The 18,668-nt window shown below is 36.9% G+C and overlaps 1 protein-coding gene across 2 annotated transcripts in view; it reads left to right on the top strand.

Annotated features, from left to right (window-relative positions):
* LOC125263985 (sodium/potassium/calcium exchanger 3) overlaps positions 1-18,468 on the top strand; it is a 50,329-nt gene extending 31,861 nt beyond the window's left edge. For both annotated transcript variants that reach the window (XM_048183243.1, XM_048183244.1), the window contains 12 exons: positions 699-802; positions 2,908-2,982; positions 6,207-6,232; positions 6,398-6,451; positions 11,429-11,565; positions 11,658-11,824; positions 11,999-12,206; positions 13,386-13,552; positions 13,689-13,803; positions 15,031-15,143; positions 15,239-15,304; positions 16,140-18,468. In XM_048183243.1, coding sequence (XP_048039200.1) covers positions 699-802; positions 2,908-2,982; positions 6,207-6,232; positions 6,398-6,451; positions 11,429-11,565; positions 11,658-11,824; positions 11,999-12,206; positions 13,386-13,552; positions 13,689-13,803; positions 15,031-15,143; positions 15,239-15,304; positions 16,140-16,250 — 1,343 coding nt within the window. In that variant the 3' untranslated portion in view covers positions 16,251-18,468. The remainder of the gene's footprint in view (positions 1-698; positions 803-2,907; positions 2,983-6,206; positions 6,233-6,397; positions 6,452-11,428; positions 11,566-11,657; positions 11,825-11,998; positions 12,207-13,385; positions 13,553-13,688; positions 13,804-15,030; positions 15,144-15,238; positions 15,305-16,139) is intronic.
* The last annotated feature ends 200 nt before the right edge of the window (positions 18,469-18,668 follow it).

Here is an 18,668-nt window from a genome sequence, read left to right as displayed (position 1 = left end):
TTAAATTTTAAAGTTGTTCTTTTCCATATAATGAAAACATATAATTTCACATGCAGAATGGCATGACTTTCAGTCAAGCTTATGTTGAAACTGTTCATTACTTTATACATTATAGACATATATAGAATGACTTTCTTTTACAATATATGTCATTTCCTGTATATATGATTTGAAACTTGATTTGATAAAGTTACCAGGGACTGTCAAGCTCCACAAAGGACAGAAATTGAAGTTCATGCAAAAACCAAATGACATTAGATCTCATTGAATAAATAAGCTTTGAAGGTTACAATAGAGGGGAAGATTACAAATTAATAAATAGTTAAATTTTAGTTTGTTCCCTTAAAAAGCTATTATATTCCTTCAGAAAAAAAAAAAAAAAACTTTCTTCAAAAGTTATCCTTTTTGTTCCTTGGATGAAATTTATACAGGTTTGGAACAACATCAAGGTAAATTTATCATAGATGCTCTTTATCAAACGAATTAAATGGTTAAACTGAATTCAATTCAATTCATTGTATAGCGCTTTTCAAGATATATATATATATATATATATATATATATATATATCGTTTCAAGACCACTGAGTTCTTTTTTTATAATTTAAACCACATGGTAAAATGTGAAATTTGTTAAATAATCAATGTAATTTCTCTGTGTCGCTTATTGTTACTATTGTCCATGTGCTTGACTGGCAGGTGTATTTATCACAGAGGGGGACGTCGGAGTAGGAACCATTGTAGGGTCAGCTGTCTTTAACATACTGGTCATCATTGGAGTGTGTGGCATCTTTGCCCGTCAGGTACACATACTGATCTATCAAACTGAGGTCATCATTCATTCATCTCAGCTTAGGAGAAGATTTTAGCAGAAGCGTAATTATTAAAGGGGTCATGACGAAAAAAATTCAGAATTATGATTATTTAAATTTGCAGTTGAATTTTGAGATATAATCTACAATTGCATGAAAAATTCTGAACAGTGAGATAAAAAGTCGCAATTACCTTTTTTATTCCATGGCAGAAACAGGCTTCCATATGTTCACTTATAATGTTAATAGAATTAAGTTTTTTTTGCACACAGAAAAAGACATATTTTATATATTATATTCTTATTTCAAAAATGATTATTTTCAAACTTCATTCTGACCCTCTGTCTGAAATTATTAGTTTTTAAGGGGTGGCTCCTTTAAAGTGGAAATGAAGCATTCAGTCACATTAACCTTATTTAGTAAATGTATTTCCACTCTAATCAAAATTATATTTTTATATTTTACATTATATAGCAAACACAATAAATGTAACCATTTAAAGGGAAAAAAAGTTGCCACCATCTTGCAGTACTGCAACCTGTGATGTCGTGATTAGTTGGCTCCATTGGATTAATGAAGATTATTATTATATATCATTATGATTCTTTTATGATTCATATTAAATAATATCTTAACTACTGGGCTCCAACTGTACATTATTATTAACTAATATCCTTTTTTTAATATATAGTTTCGATTCTGGTCTTTGATTTTTCTGCTTTTACTAGTTGTAATCATTACTAGTAATAGATAAACTCATATTATCTATAGTAGTTGTTGACCAGTAGAGCTCCATGTAATGCAAAAGAATAAAATAAAATAAAATAAAATAAAATAAAATAAAATAAAATAAAATAAAATAAAATAAAATAAAATAAAATAAAATAAAATAAAATAAAATAAAATAAAATAAAAAGAAAAAAAAGAAAAAAGATGATGGCAAGGAAGATGACAGGATTAGGGATAATGTTTGGGGATTATCCAGCATCCTGGATTACCTGATTGGTAAATGTGGAGTCACAGTAAGAAATATTTATTTTGCGGTTGGCATCAGCTTTGATCTCTGTATGTTGTGTAATGACAAATGGGTGTTTATAATGGTTGTTGTTCATATTCATTTCTGACAGTCATTTTGGCAACATATTGGGCAAGTACTGTATAACTATGGAAATCTTGAGACAGTGGGACTGAATGTCTGAATGTGTATCGGGAAGTGAAACATTACTGTACATTGGCAGTTTATGAAAATTTAATCTTTTATCCTTTGCTTTAACACTGTAAACTAATTTTTACATTCAGGAGCAATGCAATAGTGGCCTCCCTTTTGTCTCCTGATGCCCTGTGGTTTTCCATTTTTCATCTTTCACTGTATCTGTCTTTATCTTTCATATATCTGTCCTCCACTGTCTGTCTTTAACTGTTTCTCTACCATTGTATCTGTTGAACTAATGCAAAAAAACCAACCCCTGTGACATCACAGGTTGCAGTACTGCAATATGGCAGTGCCCTTGCTACAAAAGCTTTAACAAAACATTCAGTATTTTGTTCTTTTAAATGGTTTCATTTATTGTGTTTGTTATATAATTGTTATATAATTTTTGATTACAGTGGAAATCCCTTTACTAAAAATTTGTTTACTTACGGTTTGCGCTGTAGCTGCTGTCAGATCCAAAACAGTTAGCTGCTTCATCTTTCAACAAAAGTTTCTTTGTGAACTCTCCATTACACTGTGCTTTGTTTACAAAACAATCTGTCAAATGCTCCGAACAAACATATAATCCTCTAACGTGATCCATGACACCATTGAAATGAACTATCCACTTCTTTCTGATGCAGGGAAACTTCTAAAGGTATACAGAGATACAAACAGGCTTTTAAGCTTTGACACTTGCAGGATGTTTTAATAGTACAAAGATCACTTATATGTCAAAAGGTTAAGGAAAATTTAATTTATCATGTCATGACCCCTTTAATGATAAGAGGAACTGTACAGAGTTAGTTTAGCCATTCTTTATCATAATCACATTGAACACAAATGTACTGAACACTTGAAATAAGCATATTGCCACAGTTTCTCATGTCCATTTGTGTCCTAGACGGTGACCCTTACCTGGTGGTCTATGTTCAGAGACTCGCTCTACTACATCTTCTCAGTGTTGGCCTTGATTTTGGTGAGTGTATGGGTGGCTGTACATATGAGAGTGGATAAAAGAAAAGGGAAATAGTTTAAAGCAATTTATATTGTTTTATCAAATGGGGGTCCGCAGGGGAACTGGAGGGGATTTGTGAGTTAATGAAAAGCTAATAAATTAATTAAACTGAATGTAACATTAACCAAATTGGGCTACAGAATTCATTGAAATAAAACTAAAATAGCAATATATATTATTAAATCAAGATTATCAAATCAAAGAAGTTCCCTTTCAAGTGGAACTCAATGCTGCATAATGATGCTGACGCTATGAGAACACTTCTGCATGAGCCGGTGTCTGAAGCAAGTGTGGAAAACGCCAATCTTGATTGGCCAACAGCGTGGTCAGGTGACGTAGTATCAGCACATTAGTAGACTTGTAGCACGTCACCAGCTTCTTTGTCTTCAGGAAACCGTTTGTTTGCATGTGTGTGGAAAGTCCTATGTGTTTGTTAGGAATTAGAAGAAATAGGCAAAAGTTTGTTTACAATGTATGAATGGAAAACATTTAAGATGTGTGTCACCATGCAATTTGTGAACAAGCAAACAGTTCAAAGGAGCAATCTATGTATGAAATGTACTGACGTGTACAGGCGTGCACTTTAGGGAATTTCAGTTTAAGCTCCAATTCCGTTTGACTTTCTTCTGAAGGGTCTCATGTTTGCAGAGGCATGACATAGATTACAGATCTGCAACAAAATAAGGCAGGTCTTTAAGTTGAACGCCAAATAAGCATCAGGCCTGAGATTTGGAAACTGTAGGACTGGCCCCTGAGGGGTGTCAGCTCATAGATTCTGGTCTCTCAACTGATGTTGTTGAGATCATCCTAAATGATAGGGCTCCCTCCACGAGGAAACCTTATGTCTTAAACTCATCTCTTGCATCACAGAGTACTCTTGCATCACACCCTCAGAGAAGTTCTGACTTCGCTTAAGAAAGTAGGAGACTTGCAGGCCCTTTCAGTTGCTCCCTCCTGCTTAGTTTTTTCCCCATGGACTGGTCAAAGTTCTATTGTACCTGAGGCCGGGTGACGCTAGGTGCTGTTTTCGACCGCCCATTCGGTTATCCTTCAAGCCTTTTCACCTCCACTGTTTGACTTGCAAAAGTAAGAAAGTCTTCATCTCTTGTCCCCAGTCAAGATCTTGAGGATTTACGTTGGCCGCTCAGGCTTGTGGTGTAAATCTGATCAGTTACTAGTCGGCTTTGGAGACCATGGCAGAAGCACTTATCGCCAGCGTTTTTCAAGACATTTTTCGACGTGTCTTTGTGTTCATACCCAAGCGATTTTCACTGGTGATTTGCCGAATGAACGTACAAATTCACTCCCATGACAGTATATGGCACTTGTGCTTAGTGCAAGTGAACGGTAGTGCAAATAAAAATACAGATATAAAATGGCATATATGGCCTATACTGTACATGACATGAGGAGATGGTAGTCAGAAATGGAAGTGCAAATAAGTCACAAATAAGTAGTGCAAATAAACATTTATGAAATAGACATTCTCAAATATATTTCTTGAATGTAAAAAAACCCCCCAATAAAAATACAGAAATAAAATGGCATATAATACACATCTATTGGTGTGGCCAAGAACTGGCAGAGTACCCGAAGTTTGTAAGGGTCTTCTTCATCTAATTACTTCCTCTTCGTCATCTTCTTAGGTATCAATGTGTGCTTGGCAAGATCGTTTTGTGCTTGACCACCACCAAGTCAGGTTTTATTGTAACTTCAGTAGCTCCAGGCACGTGAACAAAAGCTCCAATCTCCAATCGGCCAGTTTTTAACGTGGCATGTCAAGCCAAAAAAACGAACCCAAGACATTTTTTTTTTTTTAAATGACACTTTTATGCCTGGCGTTTTGCGCATCGATGTACTCACTCAAATTGGCGCCCTTTGTTTAGTTATGAGGCATCAAACGTCAGTGATAAGAGCATGCAATAATCGTCCCGGTGTGCACAAGCCTTAAGGGTGAGCCATTACAAGATGTTTGTGCTGCAGCAGGCTGGTCCTCTCCATATACATTCATAAGATTCTACTGTTTGGATATGAATTCAACCCCAGGATCTCAGGTCCTTATGGGTTTATTCTTTGGATTATTCCTTCTGCACACATGCATATAGTTCTTCAATTTCAGTTACCTGTGGGATACATGGTAGGCTTCGTCCTTGGGTAATGAGGCACACTCCCCTTGGAGTGTACGTCTCTTGAGGCTTTTTTCTAATTAATATGCCTTTATATGTTTGTGCTTCGGCAGGCTGGCCCTTTCCACACACATTCATGCATATTTATTGTTGAATTGGGTTGACCTCAGGCTTTGACTCCTTTGGGTTAAAGGGTTAGTTCACCGGATTAAACGAACCCTTTAATCCGTTCCTTAGACCAAATGATTTGTGCCAACTGATTTTTTCAGTATGGCAACGTGGGTAATAACCTTCCCATAGCGTCAAGGTCATGATGCAGCGTTGAGTTTCACTCGAAAGGGAATGTCTCAGGTTACATATGTAACCCGGTTCCGCTGCTTTGCCATACTTCACGCAATGCTTGAAAACATCTTCCTTCAGACAAATAAAATCTGGTGATGTGCATTTCAGGCATCTATTTATGGTCTTATGGATGTGTTGTCACCTGACCACACTGTTGGCCAATCGATATTGCCGTTTTCTACATGTGCTTCAGACACTGGCTCATGCAGCTTTCCCATAGCACCAACATCATAACGCAGCGTCTTGTTCCCTTGTTGGTTTTTGTAAAGAGCGAACCCAAGTGTGAATATTCTTAAAATTTCCAAACTGTTCCTTCCTATCACAACGACATATATAATTATTTATATATATAATTTTAAAATCAAAATACAAAAAGAATCAAAATAAATCACTAACTAAAAAATTATTCAATATTTTTTCTGTTTACTTGTGACCATTAACCGACATCAGAGAACTGTGAACATGTGAATGTGTCGTTAAATGATTGAAATATTAACTTAAGGTCTCAGGGGATACTTCAAGTAAATATTTTACATCTTAGGGGTTCGGCTGAAAAAAAGTTTGGGAACCCCTTAAAAGTATAAATAGTGAATAATAACAGTCAGTGCTAGTCTCTAGATTTACTTCTGTGATGTTTTAATTAAAATTATACATAAAATTATACATATACATAAAATCCCAGTCATTTAACCCCTTCATTTGTCTACTTTTCTCAAGGTTATCTATGACGAACAAGTTGTATGGTAAGTTTTGCAACTGTATGTTTCTTCTACACCCATGTCCACATGTTCAAGCGGAGCAGTATCATTATTTAGAAGCATTAGAAAGTTAATATATTTATACTTATAAGAGATCTTTATACATATGAGAGTTGTATTCGCTAACATTTTTTGTATCCATTATTATAGGTGGGAATCCATGCTTCTGATCTCCATGTATGGAGTCTATATCCTTATCATGAAGTGAGTATAAATAATGCTGTTCTCCATTACAGTGCCTTTAGAAAGTATTCAGAGTAGTATTTGAAAAGTAATGAATTAGTGAAGAACCAGACTGACATGCAATTAAGTGTCAGAAAACAATTTTGCATTCATATTTTAGAAGTATATTCTTTCAAAGTGTTATTTTCACTTCTTTTTAAATGTGTTATAAAGTGTGCTTCTTTTTCACATGGAATGTCATGACGACCTGCAAAATATATAACAAAAAAAAGAAAAGAAACCAACAACAATACTTCAAGTAATTAAGTACTTTACAACATTGGAGAGGATATTGCTCCACCTAAAATACTTTTAGAAAAGGCAAGACACTTGTCAAGTCTTATTTAGTTTTATTAGTATAGCATTTTTAATAATACATACTGTTTCAAAGCAGTGTTACTGGAACTTGTGTCTGAAAACTTCAAGTGAGCAAGTCAAAGGTTATCGTATTAAGGAAAAACTCCCTAGATGGTTAGGTTTGAGAAGAAGAAACCTTTGGAGGAACTAAGAAAGTGTAGCATGTAATCCCAGAATTAATACTGAAGTACTCGTTGTCTTTGTCTGGCTCTAAATCCCAAATGAACTTATTAAATAATAGCTGAAACGTCTTTTACACAAACCTCCTTCTTACTTCAATCATATCAATTTTCAAGTGTCTCTTCTCTTTATTGGTATGGGTTAAGAATCTCCAAATTCAAGCTAATGCATGGCACCTCTTCCCTCCATATGAGAAAAAGGACCATATTTCATTTATTGTTTAGAAAGGCACCTGGATGAGCAACAGTGTTGTACAGAAAACACAGCTTCTAGAGAGATAAGAATCTTCTAGATGACAACAGTCTTCATTAAGCACCTTTTAAGGCCATTAGAGGAGGCTTGAGCTGTCTGAGACTGAGATAAACATCCCTGCTCTCTATTTTATGGGAGGAGGGAAGCTAAAGCATGTTTTGTTGCAGATGTGTTGATAATATAAGATATTACATATTTATCCCATACAGATACAACAACCCTGTTGAAAAGATGAGGAGTATGTTGTGTTTTGGAGGCGTTATGTCCCCACCAAGTGCCTTAAGAGAAACAGCGACTCAAAACCCTTTAGAGACTTTTGAAGTTTAGATTAGTTAACTGTGAAACTGCAAAATGTACAATAATGTATTTATTGATACATTTTGAAAAACTATAGTATGAATAATTAACAATGAATTTTACGAATTTACATTTGTGTCACACATTTCAAAGTTCCTAAAAATGATCATTTTTTATACTGCACAGCTTCATGACAGATAAGTATGCATGTAAGTAATAATGAAATGTGCTTAAAATATGAAAATGATGAAATTAGGTAAAACGAACAAGAATAATTTTCACAAAAACAACATCAAAATAATGCTCTTACGCCTTGTATATAATATGTTTTTAGCACTGAATACTTAAAATAAATGTGTAACCCTACCCCTAATGGCTTTAGAGATAAACCATGATTAAGAATTGAAGAACAATTACAGATAGTGCTGCTTAACTAGCTCCAACCCTAATCAAACACTCCTGAACCAGCTAATCAGTGTCTTCAGGATTGCTAGAAGGCTACAGGCAGGCTAGTATAGTATATATACTACTGGTCAAAAGTTTGTAATAATTAAGTTTAAAAAAAAAAAAAAAGAAAAAAAAAAGTCTTATATGTGCACCAAAGAAGCATTTATTTGATAAAAAAAATACAGTAAAAACATAAGTTAGTACAGTATAAAATAACAGTTTTCTATTGTAATATATTTTAACATGTAATTTATTCATGTGATGCAAAGCTGAATTGTCAGCATCATTATTACAGTCTTCAGTGTCACATGATCCTTGAGAAATCATTCTATGCTGATTTAGTGATCAATTATTATTTATTATTATTGATGATCAATTATTAATAATTGCTGTTATGATTATTCATATTGAAAACATCTCGGTTCTATATGTAATCCTCGTTCCCTAAAGGAGGGAACCAAGAAATACGTCAGAAGTGAACCGAAGAATTGGGATATCTCTAGAGAGCCCTATCACCTTCGAGTGTAACTAAATGAGCCAATGGAAGTGGCATGCAATATTTGCATAACGTGCACCGCCCCCGCAAGGCAGGGAAGCGGATGCAGTCGCACTACAGTGAAGGCACAGGAACTGTGGCAACGGGACGTACGTCTCCATTCCCTCCTTCAGGGAACGAGGGTTACATACGTAACCGAGACATTCCCTTTCTGTTGGTCACATTCGACGTATGTCATAAGTGAACAAACGAATTGGGATCCCAAATAAAACGCCACAGTTACTGACCCCTTCCAGCGCCCAGCATAAGCTCCAGCCACCCGGCGCACCTTGGGGCAGAGAAGGGGGCAAGCTTACACTGAGAGAGTCTACTGCTGTTCCGCATGACCCGTTCAGTAAGACTTAGACAACACTGGGAAAGCGAACCCATAGGGGACGCTGCAGAAGCCACAACCTACCCAGAGGGGGAGGTATTTCGTGGAAATACACATATGGACTGGCCGTGGGCAGTCAGGAAGTGATGGTGTCTACAATTGACTGGGGTAGATCACTTAGAACCTCTGTATCCCGTCCAGGGACCAGACATGGAGTTTCCAGTGGTCCGGATGCGGATGACATAGGGTGCCCCATCTCTGAGTCAGGGGGTCCTTCCTCAGAGGAATGCGGCAAGGAGGTGCTGTCGCGAGGAGCTTCAGTTCTGGAAACCAGGTCCGAGTGGGCCAATACGGAGCCAATAACAAGACCTGCTTCTCGTCCTCCCTGACTTTGCACAGTAGTTGTGCGAGTAGGCTCACTGGGGGAAACGCATACTTGAGTAGGCCCTGGGGCCAGCTGTGTGCCAGTGCATCCATGTTGAGAGTGAACAACTGGCAATGGACTGTGTCCGGAGAGGCAAACAGATCTATCTGTGTGGCCCCGAAATGCTGCTAAATCAGCTGGACCACCTGGGGATGGAGTCTCCTTTCTCCTGGAAGCGGAGGCTCCCGTGAGAACTCATCGGCTGCACGGTTGAGCACGCCTGGGACGTGAATGGCACAAAGCGACCTCAGATGCTTCTGACTCCATAGCAGGAGATAGCGGGCGAGTTGCGACATGTGACGGGAGTGTAGATCGCTCTGGTGGTTGATGTATGCAGCGGTCGCAGTGATGTCCGAACGGACCAGTACGTGCTTGTCTGACAACAGCTGTTTGAAGCGGCCCAGTGCAAGACGTACTGCTAGCAACTCAAGGCAGTTGATATGCCAATGCAGTTGAAGCCCCGTCCACAGACCTGAGACTGCATGCCGTTGTACGTGGCTCCCTACCCGGTGGTGGAGGCATCTGTGGAGACCACAGCATTCCTGGACACTTGTTCGAGGGGAACTCCTAACTGCACAATGGCAGCTTGGTGTTATAGGAACACGGAGCATACCGCGTTGCCGTGAAGCCAGTGCTGAAGCGGCCTCATATGAAGCAATCCGAGTGGCGTGACTGCGGCTGCAGATGCCATATGCCCCATAGCCTCTGAAAAAGATTTCAGTGGGGCCGCTGTCCTGCACTTGAGTGAACTCAGGCAGTTCAACACCGACTGGACGTGCTCCTCTGTGAGGTGCGCTGTACGGGCGACCGAGTCCAGTTTCATACCGAGATAAGAGATCCTCTGACCGGGGGCGAGTTTGCTCTTGTCCCAGTTGACCCGAAGACCCAACCGGCTGAGGTGAGCTAACACCATGTCCCTGTGTTCGCACAACTGCTCTCATGAGCTGGCCAGAATGAGCCAGTCGTTGAGGTAGTTGAGGATGCAAACGCCCTGTACCTTGAGGGGAACAATGGACGCAGGGCGACAGGGCCAGCCCGAAGGGGATCAGCCGCGGTGTGACTGCAGGTACACACTGATCGCCTAACTGTCACACACAGAGAGGAACCGGCCAAAATCGCAAACCAACCGGCAGAAACAGCTTGCTGTTATAACAGCAGTTGAGAGCTCTGTTTAGCTCGTGGCTTTACTGTAGGGTGCCTTAACACAAGCACAGATACACAAAAGACTCTTCAAAGTCTAGCAGGAACACACAAGTTGGCTCTGAAGCGCAAGACAGAGTGCGATTGCATCCGTTATTTATACCCGCCTTGCGGGGGCGGTGCGCGTTATGCAAATATCGCAAGCCAATTCCATTGGCTCGTTTAGTTACACTCAAAGGTGATAGGGCTCTCCAGCGATATCCCAATTCATCGGTCACTTCTCACCTACAACGAACATGACTGACTGAAAGGGAACAGTTTTACTGTTTTTTTGTTTTTTAACAGTTTTACTGGGTTTTTTTTAATAGAAAGTTCAAAAGAACAGCATTTATTTGAAATAGAAATCTTTTGTAACATTATAAATGTCATTTAAAGTTATTTTAAATAGAAATAATATTTCATACTATTAGTTATTTTTGATTAAATAAATGCAGCCGTAGTGAGCAAGATTTCTTTTAAAAACATAAAAAACAATTGTGTATATTTATATATTAACATTTAAATATATAAAATATGACACAATTTGTTTTCTAGTCTGTCAGAAACAGAAACTCAAAATGTTGCTTGATTTAGCCTTGAAGTCGGCATGAAACGGAAGTTGAGATAGCCTTTTCTTCCTTATTGTGACATATATCTGAGTGAAACAGCTTCCTGAACAAGAAAAAAAATGTAGGATTGGACTTGATTTTGTCCATGGGGAACTGATTGGATGGTTGTGGTTTGCTCATGTGAGTGACAGGTTGTACTTGCACCAGTAAACATGTCATCAGAGAAGATAAGAGATGTCACTGCAACAGGAGGAAGTTATTTTGAAAGACTACAGTATTTAATGATGTGTACAGACAAAATAATTTATAATAAATACTGCAATATTCCATAGAAAAATAAAAATGGTCAATTTTCATTTCATGGTGACTTTAATCTCATTCACAGGTTTAACAGTCAGATTGCCAGCTTTGTCCAAAGATCATGTGGCAGTCCAGCCCAGTGTTGTGTCAGGAGAGAAATGTCCACAGAAAAAGAGGGTGATGAAGTCAATTGCAACACCTCCATGGTGCTGTTGAGGAAAGGTACTCATGCATGCATGTTTTTATTTTCTATAAAAACAGCACTTCCAAACTCGTGGGTCAAATTATGTATTTATTCTCTGTTTTGTTCTCAGCTCCAGCAGGCTCAGGGCAGGAGTCCCCAGTAGTGATGGTGGATGAGCTGCTGATCTTGAGGCCACACCAGCTCTCATTCCCAGAGGCTGGGCTTCGTGTCATGATCACGCCACATTTCTCCCCACGTACTCGTCTGACTATGGCTGGACGCATGCTCATCAGTGAGGTGAACTTGAATTTATATATACCAATTTCTTTTAATGGCAATCAATTTACTCTTCCTGTCATTTCAATTCAAATTCCAACTGACAAATTGAAAGTGGAGTAAATTCAACCCTGCAAGAAAATGTCAATTCCTCTCATTTCCTCCTCTTTACCATTTCTCCCTCACTCATTTCAGAGACAGCGACTGCTCAGGGAGAGCAGGACCCCAGTGAAGACATTCAGTTCTAGAGGAATAGTAAATGGAGGAAGTGTTGAAGCACAGCCACTTGAGGATGCAGAAATGATGGATGGTAAGAAAGGAGTCAAGGTGGAGGTGGAAAATAATCAGCCTGAAGAAGAGGATGAGGATGGGGATGAAAGGTTCAAACCTCTCCATATTCCTGGTTAGTACATGAAAGCAGATTGAATGCAATTTATTAGCACTAAAAACATGCTGAAAGTTTTGCTTAATATACTAAACATTGGTTTATTCTTTTGGTAGGCTGTGAATCATTTCTAGGAGAATTTTAACTGTATATAATAAGTCAAGACGCATTAATTTATATAGCGCTTTATGCAATACAGATTGTTTCAAATCTGCTTTACATTAATAAAAAGGAAAATAATAGTGTTAATTTTGTAAAATTATGAAACAAATTCAATTTCAGCTGTAAAGCAGTGCTATTGTCAGTATTCAGCTCAATTTAGTCCAATGTTGATTCCGTTCAGTTCAATAACTGTGTCAATGTTGGAAAGTTAGTCTCATTGCTCAGCTCAATTGACCCTTTGCCGAGAGTTTGATTGTCTTGCACGTGCTTCCACTTTCCACATTCTTCAAAAAGCTTACGCCGTATGTCCTACGCCTTCCCTATTCTACTTACGGAAAAAAACGACACTGGCGCCACGTTCGTTCCTTAAGTTGAATAGGGAAGGCGTAGGACATACGCCATTAGATTTACATGACAGTCATTTATGACACTGTATTCAATAACAGCTTGTTCTGTGTGTCATATGTCATTACACTGACATCATTGCACATGTGCAGAACTTTCCAGTTTCGGTTTTCAATCTGATCAAATGTCCTCTCGGTTGGATTAGAAAAGGTTTAAACCACCCCTTACAATCCGAATGAAATTTCAGTCGGATTTGGCCAGTTCAATCACATGATGTGATTACGTGTGACTTTTTTATTCCTACTGCTACTAGTCTGATTGCAAATGGATTATTAGGGTCCATGTAAACACAGCTAATGTATCTTCCCTCTCCATTCATTTAATAAGACCTGTACAGAGTCAAGGGGGAAAAAAATATGCTATTTATTCTGCTTTTGTATTTGCATCTTTTCTTAGGAATTATTTTTTATGACCTTTTCTTTTCTACAAAAACTGTATTGAAGTAATCAAACGATTGTTTTAAAAAAATCTTTTTGTGGTTATTTTGTCTTTCTTTTCTTGGGAGTGTTTTTATTTATTTATTGTTACTTTATTTATTTGTTTCTTTTTTACAAAACATAATGAGAAGTAATGAAATGGTGCTTTGATAACTTTTTATGGTTCGTTTTCTCTGTGTATTGTTTGCATTAGCTGGTTACTGTGCGCGTATGAAGTGGTTTGTATCGTGGCCGCTGGGTGTTTTGCTGTATTGCACAGTGCCTAACTGTGTTTTGCCACGTTGGCATCGCTGGTTCATGATCACCTTTATTGCTTCAACTTTATGGATTGCTATTTTTTCCTACCTCATGGTGTGGATGGTAAGAAAAAGATTTTAAAAATGGGCATTCTTACTAAATATACCAATCTTTACGCTTCCTTTTTTTTTTTCATTCCATTGGTTAGTCCATTATGATGATTTTTATCATTATGTTGTGTGTTTTTAATGCCTTGCAGGTCACCATCATCAGCTACACGCTAGATATTCCGGATTACATCATGGGAATCACTTTCCTGGCTGCTGGCACTAGTGTACCCGACTGCATGGCAAGCCTTATTGTTGCCCGTCAAGGTGTGTAACCTTTGTATGCATGCTTTTATTATCTTTAATATAATTTTTGGTAACACTTTACAATAAGGTTTCATTTGTTAGTTAAATTGAACATCTAACAATGATCAAAACTTCTACAGCATTTATTAGTGAAGTTCACAACGTAATTTCGGGAGGAGTGAACCCATCTAATCTTTCAATTAGTGAAACTCAAACATAATCTCAAGAGGAGGGAACCCTAATCTTTCAATTACATCCAGAGCATATAAGCAGCTACTCACCCTGCTCTGGCATCAGTTGTTTCGATATTCCTCCACCTCCCCAACTCAACCACATAAATTAGGCATCTCATCTATCGTATTCCTCTTCCGTGCACTAGTAGTCCCTGGGGGGGTATATCCAAGCTCGAGTTGAAGCTGCTTCCTCGAGCCCCTCCACAGCGGACAGCAAGCCAAATACACTTAACCTTATTAGCTTAAAGATTTTATGAGGAAACAAACTCGTGAAATCTTAGTTAATGTTAATCTCAGCATTTACTGCTACATTTTTAAGATCCAAAGTTGTATCTGTTAACATTAGTTAATGCACTGTGAACTAACATGAACGTGAACATTTTTATTAACAAACATTAACAAAGGTTAATAAATTTAGTAAGAATATATTGCTCATTGTTAGTTCATGTTAGTTAATACATTAGCTGTTAACTTATTGTAAAGTGTAACCATAAAAAGTGTTTCAAAGAAACGGCAAGTAACACATTGAATTAAAAGTGAAGTAGAAAGACTGAAAAATAGTATTTTCTTATACAATATACTCCAATAATCCTTATTTATTGAAAAATCATTTTACTGTATACCTATGGAAATTTGTATTTAATTAATAGTTTTAGTCATGTGACTGCCAGTTTATCTGCTTGCCTGTACATAGTATGAATAACCAGTAAGGTGTATACTGGATTTGGTCTTTTAATATCACTGTCTTACAATAGTGCATAGAACAAACCTGGTAGAAATGACTGGTGGGAAATGGAGGAAAGCCTTGTTTTGCCCTCAAGGTGGGCATTCCTATAAGTGAAAGTGACATGTGAAGGCCAAGTATGGTAACATAAAAATATCTCCACAAGAACAAGGATTTTGGATACTGCCATCTTTGTGGGGATATTTTGTCCCCATAGCATTTACCAGGGTCACGCACACACACAATTATTTAAAAAAATGTATTACATTGACGTTGTATTTTGTGTCTCAGGTATGGGGGACATGGCAGTGTCTAACTCCATTGGCAGCAATATTTTTGACATCCTGCTGGGACTGGGTTTCCCCTGGGCTCTAAGAACTCTAGTAGTACACCATGGATCAACAGTGAGCATTTTACTTATCCTAAAACCAAGCTGTTTGTTCAGTGCAAATGTGTTCCCGTTGATGCTTTTATCTGATTGGTCTGTGTCTTTTATCAGGTATTCATCAATAATAAGGGCCTGGTTTATTCTGTCATCCTGCTGCTCGCATCAGTCTTCCTCACAGTGAGCAACACAGTACCACAACATACAAGCTCTACACCAGAGATTCTCAACCATATTTGGTCTGCAGATTAATTGCATAATTGAAAAATATATATTGGTAACACTTTAGTTTAGGGTCCAATTCTCATTATTAACTAGTTGCTTATTAGCATGCAAATTTCTAAGATATTAGCTGTTTATTAGTTCTTATAAAGCAGATATTAATGCCTTTTTCTGCATGACCATATTCTACATCCCTAAGTCCTACCAATACCTGAACTTAACAACTACCTTATCTACCTTATTCCTAATCTAAATTGTGACCAAGATTTTTAACAAAGATAACACTTTATTTTACAGCGTCCTTGTTACGTTACATGTAGTTACTATAGCAATAACTATAAATTATGCATAATTACATGCAACTAACCCTACAGTAAATCAAACCCTAACCCTTTAGTATGTACATATAGTTCATTAATATTACTTAAATGCCTAACTACATTGTAACAAGGACACTCTAGAAATAAAATGTAAAAACGTACCATAACATATAGAAGAATATTTAATAATAATAACACTGTGCCCATCTTCACAAACCCAAGGTTGAGGACCATGTGTTTTTATACACACAAACTGTTGCAAACACCCAAATGGTCTTATAAGCCGGACACTTACATCACCATCTACTGTGAGAAATGGGAAATGCATCCCATCTGACCTGAAGCAGGGAAAAAAATGAACCAAAAAGTGGGATATTAAAAGCAGAGGCAGTGAAATCCCCTTTAATCACACACTGACTACCCACATACTCAATGCTATTGGTGTTAATGTTAACTGTGTATGTGTCTTGTAGGTCCTGAGTGTGCATCTGAATGGCTGGAAGCTGGATCGGAAACTAGGGTTTGGTCTCTTGCTCCTTTACTCCGTTTTTTTGCTCTGCTCCATCCTCTTTGGTCAGCTCTAGAGGCTTCACATGAGTTTATATCCTGCAATTCTGACTTTTTTTTTTTTTTTTTTCATTGTTTTTGGTTGAATTTTATAGTGCTTTTTACTGTAGATCAGGTACTAAATCTTGGCTGATTTCATGCCTGCATCCAATGTAGCAGCAAAAGGAGATTTTGTGCTCTACAGAATGGTTTTTGGAGAATTTCAACTGATATGACAGTGTTCAGATCCGATCAGCTCTTTGTTCTGTCCATTAAGCTCTGCTTTAAGCTGGAAGGTATACTGTATAATATGTTTCTATCTACAGTCTGGCATCTTACAAGAACACTGAAGTATTACAATAAGTCACTGTTTAGCTGCTTATAATTTCAGTACTTTGCTGTGTTAAACCCTTGTGAAAAAGAAGTACACTTCTAAAACCTAAGTGTCATGACTGTTTCTTAACACACTTTTGACAAGTGTACTTTGTAATAAAGAGTTTAAAAACTTTTCATTTGACATTAAGTGCACTTAAGTGGCCTTTTAATTCAATTATATCTGCAAGTACAGTTTTTTAAAAATATAAATGTTGAGATTTGAAGTACATTACAAGTGCACATTCAATACAATCATGCACACTTCTTTTTCACAAGGGTAGTCCTGCTGCTGTGTTAATTTGTACAACTTGGCTGTACGATTGGCTGAGCTGCATTCCAAGAGTACCAATAGAGAGTATAACAGCACTGGGACATTTCACACAGTTTGTATTAGTCTGCTTGTCTGTGTTCAGAGCTTTCCAGCTTATTTATACAGTCTCTCTCACTATTGAGGTAATGTAAAACTCATAGTGGAGCTGGACCCGAGTGATTACAAAACGCTGGAAATGGCTGTTTTTCAGCCTTACTGATGTACACTATACCAGACCAGCTTTCAGTCTGTTTGTTACTTGGTGACATCCAAAACTTGATGCTTTGGCTTCTTCTGAAACTACATTTGAGATTGTATGTTTACATACACCTTGCAGAATATGAGAAATGTCAATTTAAAAAAAAAAAAAAAGGATCATAAAAATGTCATGTTGTTTTTTTAGTACTGCCCTGAATATCAGCCTTAATGAATGGTCCACAAGACCAAAAATTAAATAAAAAATGAATTGACAAATGAATCAGTTCAAAAGTTCACACCCTTGAATCTTAATACTGTGTGCAGTTACCTATAAAATCCATGTTATGTTTTTAATTCAGCTATTATTTTGTCTTGTGGACTATATGTAAACAACTGTGGTGTATTTATTCAGAGAAGCTTATTTAGGGAAACACTAAATACAAAACGAAATGCAATTTTTATGATTATTCTTATGTATTTATTTTTTAATTATTCGAATTTTGCAGGCTCTACAAGGTGTTTGCAAACGTATGACCACAACTGCATTTCTATATAGTTCTAAATAAGACTCTTTATGAATTCATTGTTTATAGAACAGTTGTATAAAGCATCACTTGCAGTCGTGCTGTACTCAGTATCAGCATTCAGACGTAGATAATCACAGAGTTCTCAATTCAAAACAACATACTGTACCACATGACAGCATTAAACAAGTTGTTTTTAGGAATATATGTAATGATCAAGCATGCATGCATCTAAGCTAAATATAGTGTTGGGTTTGTAACTTCTGAAATAATTTGGCACTGATTAAAAATTTTTAATCAGTAACTGTCTTTTAGATTACACGTTTTAAGTATTATAATTTAATTATTTTTGTAGCACTTGAGCTATATCTTATTTATTTTAATATAAAAATAATGTTGTATTGTTCTGACAAAAAATACAAAAAAAAGACCAAATATGAACATATTCCTTAAACATATTCCTTAAACTACTGCACACCTTTATTATCAACACAAACAGCCTTAATTGTTTCTTCAATTATTGCATGTTTTTTTTTTTTTTTTTTTTTTAATAGCTAATTTGTGAATTAAAGAAATATTTCACCCAGAAATGAAAATTTTGTCATGATTTACTCACTCTCAAGTTGCTCCAAACTAAAAATATTTTGAGTAATGCATCATTTTTTTTGTTTTCCATTCAAGTGTACCATTTCTAAAAATATCTTCTTTTGTGATAGAATTTTAATTTTTGGGTGAACTATATTAAGTACCATTTAACACCACTTTCATCACACAATAGTAAACCAGTTAACTATTAAAGTTTAATAGTTATTACTTTTGCTGTGGATATAAGCATCTTTTGGAAATCAAGGACACGTCACATAAAGATCAACCAAACATATTTCAGCCTGTGGCTCAGACAGCTCACTATTAGTAAATTACAAATGAATTAATTTATTGCTGTTGACTGATGGTAATATAATCAATATGTCAGCATGAAAAAGTAACTGTACTCTGATTGCGTGTGTGTTTCTTTTTTAAAATGTAATGTATACTCTAATTACAAGTAC

The sequence above is a fragment of the Megalobrama amblycephala genome, linkage group LG3, assembly GCF_018812025.1.
Source record: "Megalobrama amblycephala isolate DHTTF-2021 linkage group LG3, ASM1881202v1, whole genome shotgun sequence".
Taxonomy (NCBI): domain Eukaryota; kingdom Metazoa; phylum Chordata; class Actinopteri; order Cypriniformes; family Xenocyprididae; genus Megalobrama; species Megalobrama amblycephala.
This window is presented reverse-complemented; position numbering and strand designations above follow the sequence as displayed.